Consider the following 26,763-nt stretch of genomic DNA (forward strand, 5'->3'; position numbering starts at 1 on the left):
GCCTAGATTACAATACAAAAAGTTAGTTATATACAGTGGTAAACTATAAACTAGGTGTAGATTTTAAAACTAACAGTATTCAATGTTTTTACTGTACAATGTCTAGTAATTTTTCTGTATCTGAGTATTCAGACAAAATTTTTCTAACTTTTTTAGATGTAAAGTTATAAATGTGTAGTTCCTTATTTAACTTATTATATAGATATGGCCCCAAAAAAATGTAAAATCTGGATACGAAAGCATGCTTTGTTCGGGGACGAGTGCAAACAATGTCTGACCTCCTTTTGTCTGCAAGACCAGGGTCAAAAGGAAGTAGAGAATGCTGATGAAGAATAGTGTTTACTATAAATAATTGTCGTACAGTTAATACATTACATGCTGAGTAAAGCTGGTGTGTAGGGAACCTAAAAGGGCGGAATATGGCTCACCCATCTGGGCCAATGCCCTGTCGGCCAAGAACATCGCCGCCCTGCGACGTCCGCAGCGGGTGATGGCCGTCAGGGCCGTGAGAGGCTACCGCACGATCTCCTTCGAAGTGGCGTGCCTACTGGCCGGAACGCCGCCGTGGGACTTGGACGCGGGGGCCCTCGCGTCACTCTATACATGGCGCGAGGAGGCCCGAGGCGGAGGCTCACTGCCAGCGTCTCAAGAAGTCGAGGCGCGGAGAGCAGAGCTCCGCCAAGATGTCCTGGCGGCGTGGAAGCGGCGACTGGAGAACCCCAGCGCCGGCCTCGTTACCATCGAAGCCGTGCGGCCGGCGGTCACGGAGTGGCTGGAGAGAGGGCACGGCGCGCTCACATATCGGCTGACACAGGTCTTGACCGGACACGGTTGTTTCGGCAAGTACCTGTGTCGCATAGGCCGTGAGCAGACGCCCAGGTGCCATCATTGTGGTGACTGCCCCGATACGGCGCTGCATACGCTGGCACACTGCCAGGCGTGGTCGTCGCAGCGCCGTCAATTGACCGGGGTGGTCGGGAGCGACCTCTCGCTCTGGGCTGTGGTTCATTTCCCTCAAAGAGGCGGCGGAACGGGAGCGGAAAATCAACGCTCCCCTCCTTTCCCGCGCAAGACGCACTGGGCGTCGTAGGCGCCGGGATGATCTCCGGCCCCCGTGACGCGGACCTGTGGGCGGCGGAGGCGGAACGCTCCGTCGCCTGGACAGGGAACAGGTCCGAGAGGTGGGGAGTGCGCTGTGTGTTCCTGGCGCACCCCCGTGAAGTGGAGAGTTAGGGGGGGGGGCAATCATCATGCCCGCCCCTGCTCGAAGTAGGGCCCGCATCCAAAGCGGGCCGTCACCGGCTGGGACGCGGAGTATCCGATTGGAGGTACCGCGTCCTGGCCACGTTATGGTGACCGTTGAAGGGACACCGTCAGGTTTTTAGTCGGTATGCCCAAGTTAGCCGGAACGCCTTGCCGGCGGGAGAGCCCGACAGACCCCCGCTTTCCTTCCTGGGGCGGGACATGCAGTAATGCATTTTCCTGACGCAAAAAAAAAAAAAGGCAAAACCCCCAGACGCGGAGTCACAAGAGGCGGAGCTGTACGAGGGGTACAGAGCGGCAAAGAAGGCCCTGTCAACCGAAATCTGCAGGGCCAAAACCGCCGCCTGCGGCACTCTTTTGGAGACACTGGATACGGATCCATGGGGGCGCCCGTATCGCTGGGTCAGGGGCAAACTTCGCCCCTGGGCCCCCCCACTTACGCAAAGTCTCCAGCCCCAGGTGGTCGAGAACGTGGTGTCCGCTCTATTTCCTCTCAGGGCGGCACACATCCCGCCGCCCATGGCTCCGCCGGGCGAGACGCCGACTACGACGACGGAAGAGGAGGAGGAAGAAATCCCCCCGGTGACCCGGGTAGACCTGAGGGTGGCGGTGCAACGCCTCGCGGCAAAAAACACCGCCCCAGGGCCCGACGGCATTCCAGGCCGAGCGTGGGTCCTGGCTCGAGAGGCCCTCGAGCCCCGACTACTGGGGCTCTACAACGCGTGCATCGAGAGGGGCGAGTTCCCGGCACCGTGGAAGACCGGGAAGCTCGTCCTAATGAAGAAGGAGGGGCGCCCCGCGGACTCGCCGTCCGCGTACCGGCTTATCGTGTTGCTGGACGAAGCGGGCAAGCTCTTCGAGCGCATTCTTGCGGACCGCCTCGTCGCACACCTAAGTTGTGTTGGGCCGGACCTAGCGGACCAACAATTTGGGTTCCGCAAAGGGCGCTCCACGATCGACGCAATTGCACGCGTCAGGGCCCTGGCGGAGGACGCAGTAGCCCAGGGAGAGGTCGTCTTGGCAGTGTCACTCGACATCGCCAACGCCTTCAACACCCTCCCCTGGAGCAGCATACGGGTGGCACTGGAGTATCACAGAGTGCCACTCTACCTCCGCCGCATTGTCGGGGCTTACCTAGAAGGAAGATCTATTGTCTACCCGGGTCAAAGTAGTTGGAACAGAAAGGTCGTTTCATGTGGGGTTCCACAGGGGTCGGTTTTAGGCCCTCTCCTGTGGAACGTAGGGTACAATTATGTACTACGCGGTGCGCTCCCGCCGGGCGTCGGCATATTCTGCTATGCCGACGACACGTTGGTAACAGCCCGGGGGAAGACGCACCGCGACGCGGAAGTGCTGGCCACAGCTGGGGTCGCACAAGTCGTCGCTCGCATCCGGCGGCTGGGTCTGGAGGTGGCACTAGAAAAGTCGGAGGCCCTATTTTTCCATGAGCCCCGACGCCGCCCCCCACCAGGATCCAGCATAATAGTAGGCGGAGTCACCATCGGCATCGCACCGTCGATGAAGTATCTCGGATTGACTCTCGACGGCCGATGGGACTTCACAGCCCATTTCAGTTGGCTGGCCCCCAAACTCGTAGGTGCGGCGGGCGCACTATCTCGCCTGCTGCCAAACCTCGGGGGGCCAAACAACACCTGCCGACGGCTGTACGCCGGGATCGTGCGGTCAATGGCCCTATATGGCTCACCCATCTGGGCCAATGCCCTGTCGGCCAAGCACATCGCCGCGCTGCGACGTCCGCAGCGCGTGATGGCCGTCAGGGCCGTGAGGGGCTACCGCACGATCTCCTTCGAAGTGGCGTGCCTATTGGCCGGAACGCCGCCGTGGGACCTAGACGCGGGGGCCCTCGCGTCACTCTATACATGGCGCGAGGAGGCCCGAGGCGGAGGCTCACTGCCAGCGCCTCAAGAAGTCGAGGCGCGGAGAGCAGAGCTCCGCCAAGATGTCCTGGCGGCGTGGAAGTGACGGCTGGAAGACCCCAGCGCCGGCCTCATAACCATCGAGGCCGTGCGGCCGGCGGTCACGGAGTGGCTGGAGAGAGGGCACGGCGCGCTCACATATCGGCTGACGCAGGTCTTGACCGGACACGGTTGTTTCGGCAAGTACCTGTGTCGCATAGGCCGTGAGCAGACGCCCAGGTGCCATAGGGAAGCGCGACAAACAATCACAACCGTCGTATAGCGCGGTGGCGGCCATGCCTGCCAAAACATCGCCCGCTAACCCGACGACTGCCAACGAGTGGCAGCTCGTCGGGAAGAACGGGAAAGCGGCCAAGGCGCCCAAGGAGAAGGCGCCTAAGACCGCAAAGAAGGCGTCCAAGAAGAAGGCGGCGTAGCTCCGGACTCCTAAGTCGGCTGCAGTCGTCATAACACTGCAGCCGGAGGCGGTGAAGAACGGCGCCTCCTACAAGGACGTCATTGGGGACGCAAAGGCCAAGATCAACCTGGCCGACTTGGGCATTGGCCCCAATGACGTCCGGTTCAAGGTTGCCGCCACGGGGGCTCGCATGTTTGAGCTCCCAGGAGCGTCCGGAGCCGAGAAGGCGGACGCCTTCGCGCTAAAATTGCGCGAAGTCCTCGGGGAGGACATCGTGCGCGTGTCCAGGCCCACGAAATCCGCCGAGCTACGCATCACGGGCGTGGTCGACTCTGCCACACTCGAGGAGATAAAGGCCGCCCTCTCGGCTGGGTCAGATCCGCCTCGGCCCTCACGGCGGCGGATCTATTTGGGCCTGTTGCCCAGTTGCGGCGGCCAAGAAAATCGTAGATGGCCGCCGCCTTTTGATCGGTTGGGTGTCGGCGCAGGTGGAACTCCTCCCCCCACGCGAGCGCCGTTGCTACCGCTGTCTAGAAGGCGGCCACGTCTGTGCGCGGTGCACGTCCGAAGTAGATAGGAGCGGCACGTGCTTCCGGTGCGGCAAGCCGGGCCACATTGCCCGGTCATGCTCGGAAGCACCGAACTGTGCCGTTTGCGCCGCGGCAGGCAAGCCGGCGGCGCACGTGGTGGGGAGCAAAGCCTGCGCCCCACCAAAAGGTCGAAAGCAGAGTCAAGGGGAAAACTCCAAGAACCCTAGTAAGAAGAGGAAGAAGAAGAAGACTGCGAAGAAGGCCAAGGCCGCTTCGCAGTCGTCAGACCGGCCCGGAAGTGCCTGCAGACGTGGTGGAGATGGAGACCCAACATTAATGGCTCTCCATCTCCTTCAAACAAAGAACAATGGCAAAATCTCATACATCATAATCACTAATTTTAAAATGTTGCGTCTTCAAATAAAACAAATGTCATAATATGCAGCATTAATTCCTGATTCTAAATATATAAATATGTTCATTAGGCGCGCCGGAGATCCTGAGTAATTTGAGTTTATATTTTTATAGGCTATGTCATCATCACTTAATTAAAATGTTAATATTTTTGTCAAATATTGTTTGAATGTTAATCTATTCATAATATCACCCCTATTATTCTACGACGGGGCAGGCGTAGGGGAACATTGACGTATCGCCAATCATCTATTGTAGTATATTACTATCGTCATCGTAGTGAAGTCAACCTTTCGAGCAGGTATAGCCCCAAAACTAATATGTACCCAGAGGTTTCCGTATGGTAACCTCTGGGTCTTATGTCTACATTTCCAATTCTTTGCTGTTAAACCATTTGTAGCCAACTTCACTCCGACAGATTTTAATTGAGTCATTGTCCTACTACTAGATTGTTATATTATAAAACAAACTGTTCTATGGGGTATTTAAGTTATGAGATAGTATAAATCAGCTTGGTTGTAACAACAAAGGTAAATAAAAATGAAAAGGTTATACATTATTTATTTTTTTCATACACATCTCTGATTATAATGCCATTTTAAAATTCAGCTGGTGCTATAATATTATCTTGATGCCTGGGCTATCCTAAGTACCAGACTAAAGTCAGCACAGCAGCCTATCCACCGGACAACCTATTTTTGTGAGATATGTTATTAGATAGTCAGCAATGTGGCAACTCTTGTAATTTGTTCCAAAGCTGGGTATCAGCGGAAGCTATTCTATGTTACAATTCACGCATAAAATTCGAGTCAGTCTGAGACGACTTCCCATACTTGAAGAAGTATCAAACTACATAGTTCACAAAATCCAAACAGCAAGGGAAACGTCCATGATGAACCAGTAGAAGTGATGTAGATGCAATGCAAATCGAAATCCGTTAGAGATGCAGGGTTAACAAATACAGCAGAAATCCTCAGTAAGTCAGAGCTGTTTGAAAACAGGTACGAAAAAGCAATAGTAATCGCAAACCACAACTGTTGTTGTGTTTTGCGATGTCAATGTCGAAAATCACCAAACGTCAACGACAAACAATCAAAACGAACCGAAGTAGACAATTTAGTTGCCATACTTTAAAAAGATAATACTACTAAAATATCTCTGTTGACTGTAAATATATCTTTGTATGAGCAAAATAAATGAGAAGTTCATTAGTCACTGTTTTTAATAACTTGTCATAACAATATATTTTACTTGAAGACTATTTAGTTATTTAAACAATTAAATAGACAAAGACAACATAAATCTACTTATTAAACAACAAAGTACCGAATGGCAACATTTTTTTATCTAAAGGAAATGGAGAATCATTTTTAGATAGTCAATTTATTACTTTTTGTTTAATCTATTAAATGTCGCCATTAGAAGTAAAAATGATATTCTTGAAATTCATACGATAATTAATAAAGTACATTGGTAATATTGAGATTCGTAGACGCTCAAAAAATACTAGTGATTTTTTTGCCATTGTTCCTTGAACCACTGTGCCAGGGCCCAGGATCTTCTCTTCCCAAAGCCTGGCACAGTGGTCCATAAAGTTAGCGGTGGCAGCAGAGCCATATTTCGTACCGCCCAGGGATGACTGGGCAGGCAATCTAGACGGCTCAGTAGCCGTAGTCTCCCCGGCCGCCGTCGGAGTTTCGCCCCTCGTACCCACAGCGAGGGGCCATGGTTATGTGGCGGTCACATGGGGAGACATAGTCGTCGTCGGCGTCTACTTCTCGCCAAACCGGAGCCTGGCCGAATTCGAGGCGTTTCTCGCGCGGATCGGCACCGCGGTCGGCCGTGATAGGTCTCGCCCCGCCTTGGTCCTGGGGGACTTCAATGCCAAATCCTCGGCTTGGGGTTCCCCCTCTACGGACGCGCGGGGCGAGGAAGTCGAAGATTGGTTGGCGGCCACGGGCCTTGTTGTCTTGAACCGGGGTGCCGTGGACACGTGCGTGCGCCAGCGGAGTGGGTCCATAGTGGACCTTACATTTGCCACCCCCGCACTTGCGCCCCGTGTCCAGTCCTGGAGAGTCCTCGAGGGGGCTGAGACTTTATCTGACCACCGATATATAAGGTTCAGCACCTCCCCGGTTACCTCGAGGGCCTTGCCTAACCAGGATACCCCGGTCGAAGTAGGACCGCGCTGGTAGTAGGTTGAAATTGGGGTTTCTGGATCAGATCAGATCCAGAAACGCCCAATTTCAACCATCATTCAGTCATTCATTCATTCTTATTATTCGAAAATAGATATTAATATCGGATTGATATATTGTAGTTAACGTAAGCGTCTCCAACGCGTGCCGCCGAGCAAATAAATCTGCAAAGTACGCAATAGTAATATAGAGATTCTGGTATTGTTAAATTAACACTATTTTTAATATACAAACTTAAACCTATATCTAATTCCTATTTATTCGCTTCAATGTGCATTTGATTAATAAAATCTACAATCATTCAAATTCATGTATATTATTGATTCATTCAGCATTCATAATTCAGGTATAACCATTCTAATTCTTTACTGGTTTACAAAGTGCACGCTAGATTCATTCAATGATTCAAGAAGACGTTTTTAGGTAACAATATCTCGCATTCAAGCAGCACGTGATCCATACGACACGTTACGTAGCTGGTATTGGAATGCACGTACGCGCCGTCCGCCGCTGCCGTATAAAGGTGCTGCAGTTTATGAGATAGAAAATAAACTAAATATTAATTTTAGTATCAATTTATTTCAAGTTACACATTTTTAAAATAATGCTCATTTATACATATTTATTTACAACATTCAAACACATGGTATAGAATTTATCATGCAAATTAGTCAATCTATGCTTTTGTTTCAATATCATCTTGAATTTTGGATATTAATTCTCTCGTACTGGTATAAATGTCATCAAATAATGTAGTTTTCACGATATGTTGAACACACACATCAGTTTCACAGTTGCATATCGGTTGTTCAGATTTTAGGAAATTGTCGGTGTCATAAATTTCTATCTTAATTATTTTTGTTCCTCGAGTGACGGGTTTCTTTATATACTGAAAAAATGTTTGATCTGTTTTTGATCTTTTGCGTGTAAGACCCAGCGTTTTTTGTCCAGCCCTTTGTTGCACTGGTGCTTGATCCATAGGTATACAATTGAAAAGATCTTCTGTGTCCTGTGGAATAATCAGAAATATTCTTTATACCACCATTATATTATATTAAGGTTAAAGTATAATTGTACTATACTTTACAAATAAAATAATTACTTACCGACATTGTACTGCAATAACGCTATGTCGCTCGAAGTAGAAACAGAATAGATTTAATTTTTTTTTTTTTCATTTACTTATATATGATATTTCTTTCATTTATAGAGTTCAAAATCGTATGATTTTGTTGCATTCTTATTCACAGTCTAAAATGGTATCATGTAATTGAAACCGTAAGACACCATGACGCCTAATATATTATTGTTTACCATAATTATACATTGATAAAATAAATACGACTGTTCGTTTGTTCGCTCTATATTTTTTCATACATTTAATCGAGAAGATACGGCGAGTGAAGTCATCGTAAGTAGTATGTCGTAGATAATTATTTTACTTTTTACAATGTAAGCATTTCTTTATAAGGAGACTAATCAAAACAATATCGTTATATCAACATACTATTTTTGTGATCGGTTTCGCCTATTTTTACATGCATACATACGTAGATACATATTCATCACGCCTCTTTCCCAACGGGGTAGGCAGAGACTATGTTTATTAATTTTTACATAAATTAATTTAACTTATGATTTGTAAGTCACCAAGAGATAAATATATTTTACTATATCAATATGAATTAATATGTATTTTTAACATACTGATTATGCATGTTTATTAGCTATGTGATCAGTTGATCACCATAGCGCAATTATACAAATTAACGTGGTTAACGAAATTGGTTTCACAAAATCAATACATTAAACACATCATCTTTGATGCAGTCGGGTAAGTATTATCATAATAAGCTAAATTAGTGTTATGTTACAATGCTTAAGATAATGTAAACTATCGTATTTGGATTATATTTTCTGACACATCATTTAATACACGTGCCCTTTTCTATATTTGGGATACTGTGACGTAGATTTACCACTATTTAAGAGTGTAGCTACTGAAGGAAGACCGTATAACATTTGTTCAAGAGCTACAAGCAGGAGCTGCTCTCCTCGGTACCTAGAAGTTTCCCAGATCTTCTCTAAGATGTAAGTTACTTTTATTTCTATTTGATAATTTACTAATTTTACTATTCAGTCATTAAACTTTTAATAACGACTATTCGATCAATCAACTATTCAATAATTCTACTATTCAGTCATTAAACTTTTAATAACGACTATTCGATCAATCAACTATTCAATAATTCTACTATTTGATCATTCAACTATTTTAAAAGCTCTTCTAGGTATTCAATCTTTAATAATATAATAATTTATTTAAAATAAAGCAATCTATTATCCATTGGGGAGCTCTTTCATAAAGTTACTATTGCCACTTACTTACTAATATTATTTATTATTTTCAGGTCTAAGCAAATGGCTGACCAATTGTTCCCATCATCCGACGAGTCAACAGTTGACGTTCCTACAAAGTCAAGCAAGAAGAAGCGAAAGATTCCTGAGAAGACATCAGATAGCCAGCCTTCTACTACGAAGAAGACGAAGGCGAAAGCTACGGCGCGAGATCTCTTCGGCACCGATAGCGCCGACGACGACGAACTGCATCGTAGCAACACCACCGGTAAAAAAATAGCACCCATTTATTCCTACGTTACAAGGCGATTAGCAAACGGTTTTCCGCGTCAAATAGATGAAGACAAAACTGGAAATTATTACATTGAATTGAAAATTTATAATACTGATGAAATTGAGCGGGTGCCACCAGTCAATCGATGGCGGCATTCCGTAATAACTATAAAAAATAAAACAAATTCAAACACTGAGTCCTGGAAACATATAAATGAATTTGTAAAGGAGACGAGGAAAGAATTTAAAAATCGTACACCAACTTTTATAAACTCGTACCAGTAGAATACTTAATACTATCTAAACGAATCTCCAGGAATATGTATTATACATATGCTTATTACTTTTATAGAATACTTAAATGTTAATTTAACCTATACTATGATTTAAGTGTATTGACAATACTTTATATTTAGAATAATAATGTATATTATATAAATGTATTTAAATAAATGTATTACTACTATTCTTTTAAATTATTCTTTTCAGCAAAACCATCCTCTACTGATTCACCATCAAGATCCTGTATAAATTGTGATAAATGTAAAATTGAGATTCCTAGAGATGAATACAGATATCATAAACGAACTAATATCCATAAATCGAATTGTTTGATAAAATCAGAGTTTGAAGATATTGATATAATAGCCACAGCATTTAAGAACAGAATAATGACTTATCGCTTAAATCCATCCATAGAAGACGAGTACCGCTTAGCAGAGACGTTCTTGGATGGTAAGCGAGATGACATTTTGAAACTGATTGAGATATCATTATTAAAGAATACATGTATTAAAATAAACTTTGAGCTATTTGCTTACTTTGTTTTAAGTAAAACAGGTGAGCAACAGTTGAAATCATTTAATACAAAATACGAAGTTATTTATAAAAGTACAGATTTTAATGAACTTTATTTAAATTTAAGAGATACTTTTAAGTCGGAATTAACCGAATTTGAGCACTGTGAATCAGGATGGTCATTCACATCACTGAGTCACTTAGAAATAAATATAAATAAATATTCTCCCATGAGAGGTGGATCTTACATAGAGCTACCAGATGTTATTAAGAATACAAAGAGCTGTATAAATATTAAGAATGATGATGAATATTGTTTTTTATGGAGCGTTCTAGCAGCATTATTTCCAGTTAAATATAATGTCTGCAGGACAAGCTCTTATCCACATTTTAGCACGATATTTAATATAACTGGAATTACATTCCCACCATCACCCAAAGATATCAAATTGTTTGAGAACAAGAATTGTGATTTAAGTATTAATATTTATGGACTGGATAAACATTACAATGTAACTGGTCCCCTTTATGTTACAAATTTCAGAAGAGATAAACATGTAAATTTATTATATTACGAAAAAAAAAACAGAGGTCATTATTGTTTGATAAAAAACTTATTACGCTTAGTGAGACGCCAAGTTTCACGACATAAAGGTCGAATGTGTTTATGTGAGACATGTTTACAATTTTTTACAAGTCCAGCAAAATTTCATTCTCATGCATGTTCTAAGATTATAACTATATTGCCGGATAAAAACAGTACGTTACAGTTTAAACACTTTGAAAGACAACAAAAAATTAATTTTGTTATATATGCCGATTTTGAAAGCCTGTTATGCCATTTTAATGAAACAAATACTGATAAAAATACTATAAAGAATAAATTGCACCAGCCTTCGTGTTTTGCATACTATGTGTGTTGCTCACATAACAGAAAATTAAATAAATTTGTAACTTATCGAGGAGAAGACTGTGTACAAGTTTTTGTTCAGAAAATCATTGAAGAAACTAAATCAATCCATGAGATCTTGACAACTGTTAAAGCCATGAAACCAATGACTCCAGAGCAAATTAATAGTTATCACAATGCCAGTACATGTCATATTTGTAAACAATTGTTGTTTGATGACAAAGTGCGAGATCATGATCATATTTCATCAGAGTATAGAGGCGCAGCACATTCACACTGTAATTTAATTTATAGAGTATGTTCATTCATACCTATCGTTTTTCATAATCTATCCGGTTACGATTCCCATTTATTTATCAAAGAATTGGCAAAATACGATGGAGAAATAAAAATAATTCCCAAGACAACAGAAAAATATTTAAGTATTACTAAACTTATTGAAACCGATAAATATAATAAACCTTTGCATATTAAATTCATAGATTCATTCCAGTTTCTTAGTTCAAGCCTAGATAATTTGAGTAAAAGCTTAGCAGACAGTGATTTTTTGAATCTATGATCACTTTTTCCTGCTGACGAAAAATTTGATTTGATACGAAGGAAAGGTATATATCCCTACGAATATATTGATTCATGGGACAAATATAATGAGACACAGCTACCTCCAAAGCGTTATTTTTACAACAGCTTGCAAATGAAACATTTAACAGATAGCGAATATGAACATGCGCAAACTATTTGGAATTTCTTTAATACATATTAGAAGTCTTGGTGAATATACTGATTTATATTTGAAGTGCGATGTTTTACTGCTGTGCGATATTTTTGAAAACTTTAGAAATATATGTTTACAATATTATAATCTTGATCCTGCTTACTATGTAAGTTCCCCCGGTTTAAGTTGGGACGCTATGCTCCTTTACACTGGCGTTCAATTAGAATTGATTCATGATTTAGACATTTATAATATGATAGAAAAAGGAATACGTGGTGGATTAGCTCAATGTTCCCACCGATATGCTAAAGCCAATAATATTTATATCCCTCATTTTGATGATTCTAAACCATCAACATTTTTAGTATATCTTGACTGTAACAATCTTTATGGATATGCAATGACTAGAAAATTACCAATATCAGATTTTAAATTTTTGACAAGCCCTGAAATATTAACATTTCATCTATTTGACACCCCTGATGATGCTGAGTACGGCTACATTTTAGAAGTTGATCTTATGTATCCCGAACACTTACATAATTTACACAGTGATTTGCCTTTCGCTCCAGAAAAGTTCATACCCATAGGAGGAAAGACAGAAAAGTTAATAGCGAACTTATATGACAAGTATAAATATGTAATACATTATATTCATTTAAAAGAATGTATTAAAAATGGTCTTGTATTGAAAAAAATACATCGCATACTGCAATTTAAACAAGAAAACTTTTTAAAAAAGTATATAGACTTAAATACTCAATTGCGTCAAGCAGCAAAGACATCTTTTGAAAGGGATTTCTTTAAACTTCTGAATAATTCAATATTTGGAAAAACTATAGAAAATAAACGAAAACAAGTTGATGTTAAATTGGTGACTAAGTGGAATGATAATAAGAATAGAACAAATAAAACAATAGGTGCAGAAAAACTAATTGCTAAACCAAACTTAAAAAGTATCTGTATATTTAGTGAAGACTTTCTAGCATTTCAATTGAATCCCGAAAAACTTGTTTTAGATAGACCTATCTACGTTGGTTTTGCTGTATTAGAATATGCTAAACAACATATGTATAATTTTCATTATGATTTCATTAAAAATAAATACGGTGAAAATGTTAAACTATGTTATACTGATACTGACAGTTTATTATACTTTATACATACACAAAACTTTTATAAGGATTTGAAAGAAAATATATTAAAATTTGATACCAGTAACTTTGATTTTAATAATCCTTACGGTATTCCAAAGGTAAATAATAAAATTCCCGGTTTGTTTAAAGATGAATAAGGTGGCGACGTAATAACTGAATTCACAGGTTTGAGAGCAAAACTCTATTGTATTAAGTCAATAAAAACGCAGATTAATAAAGCCAAAGGAGTATCAAAGCCTGTCACAAAACGTTTGAAATTATCTAATCATAAGAGAGTTTTATTTAAGAATATTACTTTACAATGTAAGATGAATATGATAAAATCCAGCAAACATGTATTGTATTCGCAGGAAGTTAATAAAGTAATTTTAAATAGAATAGATGATAAAAGACTTGTTCAAACTAATCAAATAGACACTTTACCTTGGGGTCATTGTGACCGCATATGTTAGAATAATAAATATTATATTTGTACGATGTATGCCACGATTTTATAAACATTAAATTTTGTAATGATTTTTGTAAGCTAATAAAGAACATATTTTACTCAGAATTTTGATTTTATTTATATTTTTATGAAATCACCTTACGAGTAATTTACTTAATTACCTCACAATGTTATTGAGGGGATAAAGAATATTGATTTTAAGGAACATAAAAGTAAGACTTTGTGCGGGTATATACTGGTATGTTTATTAGTGATAATATTAATAGGCAATATGAAGTTGATCAAGCAGCCCATATCCCTGAATGTTAATAATATAAGCTTTAGTGACTCTCCTCACCACGTAAGGCATAGCCCTTTATTACCAAATACAATACGTTGTATAATATGTGGGCCATCTAACTGTGGAAAAACAAATGTTATGATCAGTTTAGTGCTACATGAAAATGGACTGAAATTCAAAAATATATATCTTTACTCTAAAACCACTTTTCAACCAAAATATCGCTTTTTGAGTGAAGTAATAAGAAGAATTCCGCAGATTAAATTCTATGAATTTAATGATGATAAAGATGTTATGGCTCCAAGTGAAGCTTTAACAAATTCTATTTTTATTTTTGATGACGTTGCAACTGAGAAGCAGACAAATATCCGTAATTATTTCTGTATGGACGACATAAACAAATCGATTGTTTCTATTTATCTCAAACTTATTCCAAAATCCCGAAGCAATTGTTACGTGATAATGCAAATTTGCTTATAGTATTTAAACAGATGATGTGAACTTAAAACATATTTATGAGGAACATGTCAGCCCTGATTTAAATTGGAACCAATTTAAAGATATTTGTAAAAGAGTTTGGAGTAATCGTTACAATTTCATACTTATTAACAAAGAATGTTCATTAAATAATGGCAGATACAGAAAAAAAATTGATATATTTTTTAAATTTGATGGAGTTGATGATACAAACTGTTATAATTGTGAATAACATACAAAGTAAATTAGTATTAGTTCTTCTTTATGTGAATGCGGTCGTTGCATGTAAGATGGATAAAGATATTAAAATAGAAATAATAAAGTCCGTAGACTCCATAAAGAATAAAATAAAACAAATGAAAACTCAGGAATATACCATGAACTTATCACTTGATAAAATGCTAAAACCTGTCGCTGATCCTCTTAAAATGCTAGTTGACTCGAATACACCCATTATGAAGAATACGAATGTGACAAACACATCTCTCAACAATACTAAAAACACTGAATCTGATGACATCAACACTAGCTCAAATGCAATGTTTGAGAACAGTTATAACCCAAACCAAGATTCTGAACAACCAGTTGAAAAGTCACCCAAAGTTGAATTACCAGATGACCTAGAAATATCATTAGAAGGTTATGATACCATGACATTTATGATGGTGTAAATATACCGTTTGGGATAAGAAGTGAAAATAAGAGATTATGGATGGGTAATTTATCAGTATCCTTTTCTAAAATAGACAACTTGAATAGGGATAATGTCATTTTAGTTAAAATCGGTGACAGAGCCTATAATTTAACCCCTGGACTAAAAGAAACGTTACTTCGAAGAAAACCTGATTTAAAATTAATATCTGACAAGGACAAACTTGTCTATAAGGATATGCTACATTTTACAAATGCGCATAAGAGAGACTTTAATCCTAATGGTCAAATAAGAGGTGATAAGGGAACAAAATACCGTGCAATTATCAGGCCATTGTTTTCAGAAATATTCAATGACAAAGTTTCCACTAAATTTGGAGGAAACTTACCAAAGCTTAAGGAATCCAAAAATAACACTGATTTAGTATATTGGGATGACCCTAATGAATTGGTTGAGAGATTGCAATTATTAGTTGCGTCAAGAGATGCTGGAAATTCAAATCACGATAACGAAATTTTATCAATAATCGAAGAATTAAAGGAAGCTGGTATTATTAAAGAATAAATAGTAAAAATAATGTGGCGTTTATTCAGTATTACATAGAACTTGCGTAGAGGCATAATTAAACTGAGACAAAAAGAAACATGAGTAAAGCCGAAATGGTCAACGAAATTCATAAAAATGCAAGAGTGAACTTTTCACGAAGACACGTTATCATGAAAGATATAGACGATCTATGGCAAGCGGATTTAATTGACATGCAATCAATTTCTAAGGAAAACAAAAATTTTAGATTTGTTCTTGCTGTTATTGATACATTTTCGAAATACGCATGGGCTTTTCCTTTGAAATCGAAGAACAAAGATGTTATAAGTAACACTTTCAAGATCATAACTTTTAAACTCTCGCGTTGCATGTTTAATGTATAATAGAATACGGGAATTAACGCGAACACGCATTTTACCTTAAAATGCCTAACGTTTCGGCGCAGGTTGCACTCGCCGTGGTCCCAGGCAGACTGGAGCAGCGATGACAGGACTTCGTGTATATGAGGCGGACGAATGTCCATCCACCCTCATATTTTGATTTTTCCAACCGCCACCACACACTATACTAACCGTGTCCCTATTCTGTGAGCTAACCGATTGCGAAACATAGCGAGATTTTGTAACAGTAATCACTGGATTCCACGTCGCGGATAATTTGAAGCCGTCTTCCCGATTGAAATTTGAATGTTTCTTGATTTCGATCGCTTCACGAACAATCCTCGAGTAGAAATGTCGTTCAGTGGAGAGGACTTGAGGGCGATGGAACTCAATCCAGTGATTAGTTCCTGCTTCGAGTAGATGTTCCGCAATGGCTGACTTGCTGATTTGACGGTTCTTAACAGCGGCGATATGTTCCTTGACCCTTTCAGCTATCGACCGCTTAGTCTGGCCTATGTAGGAACTACCGCAGCTGCAGTTGATCTTGTAGACACCTGGTGTTTGAAACGGTAGTACATCCTTCGGTGTGCCCACCATGCTGCTGACTTTTGCCCCCGGCGTGAACACTGTGCTGATGCTGTATTGTTTCAATACATTCCCGATCTTATCAGTCACTCCTCTGACGTAGGGCAAGTAGGCGGGCTGTCTGTTGACCTCCGGATGTTTACTCCGTTTCGTGATCCTGTTCCTTCGTCGACTTACGTGGTATCCGTTCATTCGTAGTACGTCCTGAACATGTTCCAGCTCCTTCCCAACATGTTCAGGGTCACAGAGGTCATGAGCTCTGTTCTTCAGTGACGTCATAACGGACTGCAAGTGACGGGGATGGTGATGTGATGTAGCGTGCAGGTATCTATCTGTGTGTGTCGGTTTCCGGTAAACACAGTGTGATAAGGATCCATCGGGTTTCGCGGCAACCCTCACATCTAGGAATGACAACGACCTGTCCGTCTCCATTTCGTAGGTGAACCTCATGTTAGGGTGAATGGAGTTTAGGTGTTCTAGATATTGATCTACTTCCTGTTCACCTCCTTGGATAATGCAGAAGATGTCGTCCACATATCTTTTCCAAAGCCGTATGGTTTTTGGTCCGAGTGCCAATGCTTTCTCCTCAAAGTGCTCCATCCAGAGATTAGCCAGTGCAGGGGCAACGGGGCTGCCCATTGCGACGCCATCAATCTGAAGGTAATGTTGGCCTTGGAAAAGGAAGTAGTTGCCGTCCAAACAGTTTTTAAGTAGATCAATATAGTTAAACGGCATCTCGTTGTCCTCTAGCTTGGTCTTTACCACGTCCAAACACTCCTTAATTGGAACATTGGTGAAGAGCGACTCGACGTCAAAACTCACCATGAAAGAGAAAAGGTCCTTGTTGTCCTGTTTTACGGAAGACGAGTACGAGAGACTGTATAAACCGAAGTCGCACCAACCACCGAAATTATATGGCCTGCCCAAAATACACAAGTCCAACGTACCACTGCGGCCTATCGTGAGTCAAATCGCCTCTCCTACTTACGACCTTGCAAAGTACGTTGCGTCAGTATTGCAGCCACTCGTGGGAAATACACCGTCTTTTGTGAAAGATTCGCGGCACTTCGTCCAGATTATTAAGGACCTTAGATTGGAACCGGGTGATGTCATGGTGAGTTTTGACGTCGAGTCGCTCTTCACCAATGTTCCAATTAAGGAGTGTTTGGACGTGGTAAAGACCAAGCTAGAGGACAACGAGATGCCGTTTAACTATATTGATCTACTTAAAAACTGTTTGGACGGCAACTACTTCCTTTTCCAAGGCCAACATTACCTTCAGATTGATGGCGTCGCAATGGGCAGCCCCGTTGCCCCTGCACTGGCTAATCTCTGGATGGAGCACTTTGAGGAGAAAGCATTGGCACTCGGACCAAAAACCATACGGCTTTGGAAAAGATATGTGGACGACATCTTCTGCATTATCCAAGGAGGTGAACAGGAAGTAGATCAATATCTAGAACACCTAAACTCCATTCACCCTAACATGAGGTTCACCTACGAAATGGAGACGGACATGTCGTTGTCATTCCTAGATGTGAGGGTTGCCGCGAAACCCGATGGATCCTTATCACACTGTGTTTACCGGAAACCGACACACACAGATAGATACCTGCACGCTACATCACATCACCATCCCCGTCACTTGCAGTCCGTTATGACGTCACTGAAGAACAGAGCTCATGACCTCTGTGACCCTGAACATGTTGGGAAGGAGCTGGAACATGTTCAGGACGTACTACGAATGAACGGATACCACGTAAGTCGACGAAGGAACAGGATCACGAAACGGAGTAAACATCCGGAGGTCAACAGACAGCCCGCCTACTTGCCCTACGTCAGAGGAGTGACTGATAAGATCGGGAATGTATTGAAACAATACAGCATCAGCACAGTGTTCACGCCGGGGGCAAAAGTCAGCAGCATGGTGGGCACACCGAAGGATGTACTACCGTTTCAAACACCAGGTGTCTACAAGATCAACTGCAGCTGCGGTAGTTCCTACATAGGCCAGACTAAGCGGTCGATAGCTGAAAGGGTCAAGGAACATATCGCCGCTGTTAAGAACCGTCAAATCAGCAAGTCAGCCATTGCGGAACATCTACTCGAAGCAGGAACTAATCACTGGATTGAGTTCCATCGCCCTCAAGTCCTCTCCACTGAACGACATTTCTACTCGAGGATTGTTCGTGAAGCGATCGAAATCAAGAAACATTCAAATTTCAATCGGGAAGACGGCTTCAAATTATCCGCGACGTGGAATCCAGTGATTACTGTTACAAAATCTCGCTATGTTTCGCAATCGGTTAGCTCACAGAATAGGGACACGGTTAGTATAGTGTGTGGTGGCGGTTGGAAAAATCAAAATATGAGGGTGGATGGACATTCGTCCGCCTCATATACACGAAGTCCTGTCATCGCTGCTCCAGTCTGCCTGGGACCACGGCGAGTGCAACCTGCGCCGAAACGTTAGGCATTTTAAGGTAAAATGCGTGTTCGCGTTAATTCCCGTATTCTATTATACACTTTCAAGATGTTGTTAAACAATGGACGTGTGCCTAAAAATCTGCAAACGGATAATGGGACTGAATTTTATAACAATACATTTCAAAATCTTATGATAACATATCATATTAATTATTATTCAACATTTTCAACAAAAAAGGCTTCAATAGTTGAGAGGTTTATCCGTACCCTGAAATCCAAACTGTATTAAGAATTTAGTTTAAAAGGAAACTATAAATGGATAGATAATACTCTTGATAATGTTGTCTATAAATATAATCATACTAAACATAGAACAATTGATCAAATGCCTGCAGATGTAGATAATAAAAATAAAAAACGCCTACTGGAAAGATATATAGGTTTGTCAAAAAACGTGAAAGTATGAAAAGTAAGTTTAAAGTAGACGATTATGTACGTATTAGTAAGTACAAGGGCACTTTTGAAAAAGGATATACACCCAATTGGTCAACAGAAATATTTAAAATAAAAAAGATTCAAAGTACTACGCCTATCACATATTTAATAGAAGATACAATTCGAGGTCAACCTATCTTAGGGGCATTAAATGCGCAAGAGCTTCAAAGAACGAAACATCCTGATATCTATCTAGTGGAGAAAATTCTAAGACGGAAAGGAAATAAAGTCTGCCTCCTTCTGGGAATAGTTGGATTGAAAAATCAAATAAATTGTAACAAATTAATACATATTTTTTTTACTTTATAATTCTATTTATTAAAGGTTCAATATAATTATCATTAGTCTTATCATGTGTATTGGAGAGAGCAGTCATCTCAATTGGCTAATAAATCATTTACCGTTTGAGTTACACTTGCCAGACTATAATTATTGTGGGCCGGGCACAAAATTAATTAGAAGACTTAGACGAGGAGATAAAGGTGTTAATAAATTAGACGAATATTGTAAAGAACACGACATTGCTTATAATAAGTCTTCGAACTTGAAGGATCGCCACAAGGCAGATTTAGTTTTATTAAATATGACGAAAAAGCGAGCAATTGCCCGTGTTCAGACAATATAATACAAATAATATAAAAAATATGTAAAAACAACAAAAAGTAAAATATGTACAAAAATATTTATGTAATAAAAAAGAAATGTAATTTTTTGTCATGACGCTCGATAGATGGCGTTGTGTGCTAAATTAAAAGTCGCAAGCGTTTGTTTCACACCGAGTCTATATAAGACCCCGAGTTTGTATGGTGTGTGTGTGTGTGTATCCGAATACAGTACCATACTTAGAACAGGCGTCAGGTGTTTTATTGTTATAATTCCCTAGTCGTCAATTTAGAACAACCGTGGTTCTGTGTTCTCGCACCGCCACCAACGCAAGCGCCATAAGGGTGCTTGTACATTGGTCCTTCGAGCCGGATTTCGGATTTTTGAGAACAACGGTCCTTTTGAGGACCGCCGCCTGTACTCGCAGTGGATTGCTGCGACAAAGGTACTAGGCCCCGCAGCGCTAGCGGCCCGCTTGAAGCGGTCAAGCTTGTGGCTGTCAGTGCAACGTGTGACGTAAGAGAAGACGTGAACAGTACGAGAACAACCCGGTGACGTCAGGCGACGTCTTCTGGAGCAGTTGCTGGTGACGTCGCAGTCTACGGCATCGAGTCTACGCCGTGTGACATCACGGACGGTAGCCAGGAGTTCAACACGCCACATCACAGAGGGCAGCACCAGTCGGTCAAATTGTGTAGTGAGTGTGAAGTGCAACCGTGAGTACATTTTAAATAATTAGTACGAGATCAACTTTTATTGCTATTTTGAACCTTATTGCCATCAAGATTTAAACTTAGAAAATTTGAATAGAAACTGGACTTAGAACAATTTTGAAGAGAATTTGGACTTAGTAAATTTTAAGTGTAGTTTGTAGTTACTTTAGTTTTAATGCATGCTTAGGACTTAGAATATTTTTATAGAAAACGGGGGAACGGGGACTCTATGCCCGATTTTCTCCAAGTGTAAAACAACATTTAAAACACTTGTAAAATTTTTGTGTTTAGTGCAGCACTTAGAATAATTTTGTTGGTTTTAACTTTAATTTTTTTTATGTTGTAATTTTATTTTACTTTTATATTTTATGTTTGCCTGTGTGTTTGGTTTATGTTTTGTTGGCTTTACTCCACGTATTTGCTTAAGCTGTTAATTTAGCTTATAAAAGCTTTTATTTGGCCAGCTTATAGACGCTTTATATTCAACATTTTTTTGTAGAAATAGATTTTATTTGGTGTTTATATTTTAGAAAGCTTTGCTTATTTTAAAGTATTTTTGTAGATTTAAATATTTTTATTAAAGTTTATTTACAGTTAAATTAAATTCATAAAAATGGAAGGATTAATCAATCTGTTAAGGAATTTACAAGTAGTTATACAAAAGGGTTTAATTAATTTTAAGAAGAGTCCGAAAGAGAGACTTACATTAGAGTACATAGAAACAAGACAAGAACTTTTAGAACAAGATTGGATAAAATTTAAAGATATTAATTCAAGGATACATGAAAGTTACGATGTAGAAGAGATTGGTCAGGAAGTAGTGGATATCTATGACGCTACAGAAGACAATTACATTACTTATAAATCACTCATGAAAACAATGCTAAATAAACTTACTGCTAAATTACCACAAGAAAAGGCTAGTGACAATTCATCTAAAAAATCATCAAATTCTTTTGTAAAATTACCCAAAATTACCATACCTACTTTTTCAGGTAATTATAGCGAATGGGTCACTTTCAATGATTTATTTATAGCCTTAGTACATAAAAATGAATCTTTGGATGATTGTCAAAAGCTTCATTATTTGAAAAATCATCTTACTGGAGAAGCCGAGCAATTGATTAGGCATAAGTGACGCTAATTATGCTCAATGTTGGGATATTTTGGAGAAAAGATATAACAACAAAAAATATCAAGCTAATTGTATCCTTAAACGTTTATTTGGCCAAAAGCGCATGTATACAGAGTCAGGTTCGGCTCTCAAAGAATTGTTGGATACAACCAATGATTGCCTAAATGCACTTACAAATTTGAAAGTAGATGTGAGTACATGGGATATAATTATAATTCATATTGTAGTTTATAAATTAGATTTAGAGACACGCAAACAGTGGGAATTGTCTGTAAGTCCCACCGATAGTAACGAATTGCCAACGCTTAAGCAATTTAGGTTATTTTTAGAAACGCGTTTTAGAGCATTAGAGTTTATAGAACCTGCTAAAACAGCAGCCCACCAGGTCAATAGAACTATAGGTCAAAAATCGAAGTCCTTGCTGGTTACAAATTCGTCTGGCATGCGGTGTGAATTCTGCACTGAATACCATAAACTCTGCTTTTGTAAGAAGTTTGCAAATCAGTCAATTAATAGCAGACGTGAATTTGTAGCACAAAACAAACTTTGTTTTAACTGCTTAGGCAGTAATCATACCACGTATACTTGTAAGGCTCCAAGTACTTGCAAAATATGTCAAAAACGACATCATTCTTTGCTACATCTCGATCAACCAAGCTCTCAGATCAATAATGTAGCCACTACCTCTTTAGTAGATCAGCCCAGTTCCTCTAACGTAATCGATAAACCAATAATTTCGTGTCTATCAACCAATACTTTACCCAAACCCAGACAGATTTTGTTAGCCACGGCGCTAATAAAAGCCGAGTCCAGGTCGGGTAATTATCAGGTAGTTCGCGCCTTGCTAGACCAAGGGTCGCAGGCTTGCTTTATAACCGAAGCCACAGTACAATTGCTTCACCTTAAAAAGATTCCAATACAAGGAATCATTTCGGGTTTGGGCAGTGACAGAACAACTATAGCAAATTATATGGTTAGCTTATCGATAAGGTCACGAGTAGATAGCGACTTCAAGCATCAGTTCAATGCATATGTTCTGAGTAAAATTACATCTTACTTACCTGAACGTCATATGACTGTAACTCATTTTGATTGGCTCGGCTCAAATTTATCTCTCGCAGATCCAGATTTCTATGTACCCAATAAGATAGATCTACTTTTGGGAGCAGATGTTTACAGTTCCATCATAAAGGAAGGCATTAAGAAGAACCCTTCTGGAACTCTCATAGCTCAGAGCACTACTTTGGGATGGATAATTTCAGGTTCAGTTTGTCCCTCTGATGTTTACCATGTAAGGACAAGAAATATCAGCGTCATGCATGCGCAGATAAAGGAAGATGAGCTCTTGAAGAAGTTTTGGGAAATCGAAGAACAAGGTAGCACAAAACAGCTATTTACACCAGAAGAGGAAAGATGCGAGGAGTTATATAAGCTTACCACTGAAAGGAATAGTGAAGGCAGATATGTTGTCAAGCTACCATTCCGAGACTCAAATCCACCATGTAAGTTTGGCAATTCACGGGGCATAGCTGAAGCTAGATTTAGGTCATTAGAAAAAAGATTAGGTAGAAATATAGAACTTAAGCAAGAGTATAGTAGGGTAATAAAGGAGTATTTAGATTTAGGACACATGAGAGCAGTAGAGAAAAATGATTACAAAAAACAAGAAGCGGTTTATCTTCCACACCACGCCGTAGTCAGGAACGATAAATCGACTACTAAAGTCCGCGTAGTCTTCAATGCGTCTGAGAAGAACAACAAAGGCGTATCTTTGAATGACACTTTGATGGTAGGGCCAACGTTACAAGCAGATTTGCGACACACAGTACTGAGATGGCGACTACATGCTATAGGTCTAGTGGCCGATATCATCAAGATGTATCGTCAAGTAAGAGTGGCGGATGAAGATACGATGTTTCAGCGTATTCTTTGGCGTGATAGTCCTGAAACACCAATAACAGACTACGAGCTCTTGACTGTTACGTTCGGCACAGCCTCTGCTCCTTATCAGGCAGTTAGAACACTCCATCAAATAGCGTACGATGAAGGAGAACAGTATCCACTTGCTAGAGATAAAATTTTAAACTGTTTCTTCATGGACGACCTGATGACGGGTTGTGATAGTGTTGAAGAAGGTGCTGAAATATACAAACAGATTACAGAATTACTAAGCAAGGCAGGATTTATTTTACAGAAATGGAATAGCAATAAACAAAAGATGTTAGAAGTAATAAAAACAATTGAAATAAATAGAACAAGAGAACAATTAGGTCAATCAAGTCTAACTAAGAAAATAGAGAACAAAAAAGAGAATTTAGAGGACAACAATATAGAAATACAAGAACAAAAGGACATAGAATTAAAACTTGATAGTACAATAAAAATCTTAGGACTCACCTGGAATCGTAGTGAGGACATATTCCAGTACTCAGTAAATTTCCCATCAGCATTGACTGCTCCTGTCACCAAAAGAGCTGTAATTTCTGAAATCGCTCGACTGTTTGACCTTTTAGGTTGGTTAGCTCCATCAGTAATTCTGGCAAAGATTTTTATTCAGAAATTGTGGCTCGCAGGAGTTGGATGGGATACAGAACTTAGTACAGACTTGGTGAACGAGTGGACAACTTATCGAGCAGACCTTGCCCTAGTTAGCAAAGTTCAGGTACCTCGCTGGCTTGGCACTAAGCCTAAAGATGACTTGGAGTTACACGGGTTTAGTGATGCCTCCAAGGCAGCATATGCTGCAGTAATATATCTGCGTAGAACGGATAGCACAGGTCATGTACACGTCTCACTGCTGGTTGCAAAGACACGAGTCGCTCCCATTAAGCAAGTCAGTATTCCACGTTTGGAGCTGTGTGGTGCGGTACTGCTAGCTAAATTATTAGTCGAAACAGCTGAAATCTTAAGTATCCCAAGGGAAAAAATTATAGCATGGACCGATTCCACTGTTGTGTTAGCCTGGTTAAACAGCCATCCCAGCAGATGGAAGACTTTTGTTGCCAATCGCACCTCTGAAATATTAAATGTAACAGATTCATCTCAATGGTTTCATGTTTCAAGTGCAAATAACCCTGCAGACTGCGCCTCACGAGGATTACTACCAAACTTATTAGTGCAAAATCAAATATGGTTTTCAGGTCCATCTTTTTTAGGGAATACAGAAATTGTATATAGTAGACCAAAAGATTTGATCTGTAACTTAGAACAGTCTATAAAAACACACGTAGCTACAATACCTGTATCAATTATTGATAGGTTTTCATCTCTAACGAAACTATTAAGAGTAGTATCTTACTGTCGTCGTTTTTTAAATAAGGGCAAAAATCAGGAAAATTATTTACAAAAGATAGAAATAGAAGAAGCACAAAATACATGTATAAAAATAGTACAAAAGGATATATTTAAAAGTGAGTACACACAATTAAAAGAAAAGGGCTATTTACAAACTAGAACTAGTGATTTAAAATCTTTATGTCCATATCTGGACAACAAGGACATTATAAGAGTTAGAGGTAGGTTAGAAAAGTCGCTATTAGAAGAACAAACTAAACACCCAATTGTTTTGCCAAAGAAGTCTCATTTCACAGAGCTTGTTGTGGCCGATGCTCATAATAAAACTTTGCATGGCGGCCCACAACTTATGATTAATTATTTAAGGACAAAATATTGGATCATTGGAGTTAAAAATCTCGTAAAACATCACGTACGCAAATGTATTACCTGTGCTAAGCAGAGAGCAAGTTGTAAAAATCAATTCATGGGTTCTTTGCCAGCTGTTCGCTGCACCCCAGCACGTCCGTTCTTACACAGTGGGGTTGACTACGCTGGTCCAATAAATATAAGAACCTCCAAGGGCCGCGGGCACCGCTCATACAAAGGGTACATTTGCCTATTTGTGTGTATGTGCACACGAGCTTTGCATTTAGAGATAGTAAGCGATATGAGTACACAGGCTTTTTTGGCTGCATTTCGACGTTTCGTGTCACGTCGAGGGCATTGCGCAAAATTATGGAGCGATAACGCTACCACATTCATTGGTGCAGACCGAGAGCTGCAACAACTATCAAGTATCAGCTTGTCAGTCTACTATAGCAGAGAGTCTGGAAGCAATTGGTACTGAATGGCATTACATTCCTCCCCATGCACCAAATTTTGGTGGTTTATGGGAGTCAGGGGTGAAATCAACAAAATTTCATCTCAAGCGAGTAATTGGTGAGTCGACTCTTACGTATGAGGAACTGAGCACATTGTTGACACAAGTAGAGGCATGCTTAAATTCGAGACCAATAAGTATTATTAGTTCAACTGATCCTAGTGAGCCATTGCCACTAACACCAGGACATTTTTTGATTGGCGAGCCACTTATAAACGTACCTGACGTCAATTATGAAGGTACCAGTGTAGGTTGTTTAACACGTTGGCAATTCGTTCAACGAATGTTACAATCATTTTGGCGTCGATGGTCGAATGAATACTTGTCAAACCTCATGAATCGGTACAAGTGGTCTGTACAAGTACCAGAACCTAATGTTGGTGACATTGTACTTATTAAAGAAGATGACCTGCCACCATGCCGATGGTCATTAGGTCGAGTCATGCAAAAGCATCCGGGTCAGGATAATATAACCCGTGTAGTCACACTACGTACCAAATCATCGACTTTGAAAAGGCCCACATCTAAACTTTGTATTTTACCAATTGCACAAGACTGATATATTTTTTTAATTATTTACACTTATACAAAATTTATACAATATTTACAAACTGAATCAACTGTTTATTTATTGCTAATGTGTTTAATTTTAAGATTGATTTTATGTGTGGGTTCAAATGGTTATGTATTTTTTGTCAGCTATCAACTGAGTAGAACAACTATTTATATTATAGAACAATGTGAAGGACATTTCGCCACTAAATGCCCTTGGTGGGCGGTATGTTCAGACAATATAATACAAATAATATAAAAAATATGTAAAAACAACAAAAAGTAAAATATGTACAAAAATATTTATGTAATAAAAAAGAAATGTAATTTTTTGTCATGACGCTCGATAGATGGCGTTGTGTGC

General features: G+C 40.2%; 1 protein-coding gene across 1 annotated transcript; it reads left to right on the plus strand.

Moving 5' to 3' along the window:
* Positions 1-3,475: 3,475 nt before the first annotated feature.
* On the plus strand, positions 3,476-26,406 carry LOC142986004 (uncharacterized). Its single transcript, XM_076134238.1, has 7 exons — positions 3,476-3,607; positions 3,659-3,969; positions 9,151-9,365; positions 9,860-10,105; positions 22,813-23,826; positions 24,265-25,002; positions 25,838-26,406. The coding sequence occupies exons 1-7, from the start codon at positions 3,476-3,478 to the stop codon at positions 26,404-26,406; spliced, it is 3,225 nt and encodes a 1,074-aa protein (XP_075990353.1).
* Positions 26,407-26,763: the final 357 nt, after the last annotated feature.

The sequence above is a fragment of the Anticarsia gemmatalis genome, chromosome W (assembly GCF_050436995.1).
Source record: "Anticarsia gemmatalis isolate Benzon Research Colony breed Stoneville strain chromosome W, ilAntGemm2 primary, whole genome shotgun sequence".
Taxonomy (NCBI): domain Eukaryota; kingdom Metazoa; phylum Arthropoda; class Insecta; order Lepidoptera; family Erebidae; genus Anticarsia; species Anticarsia gemmatalis.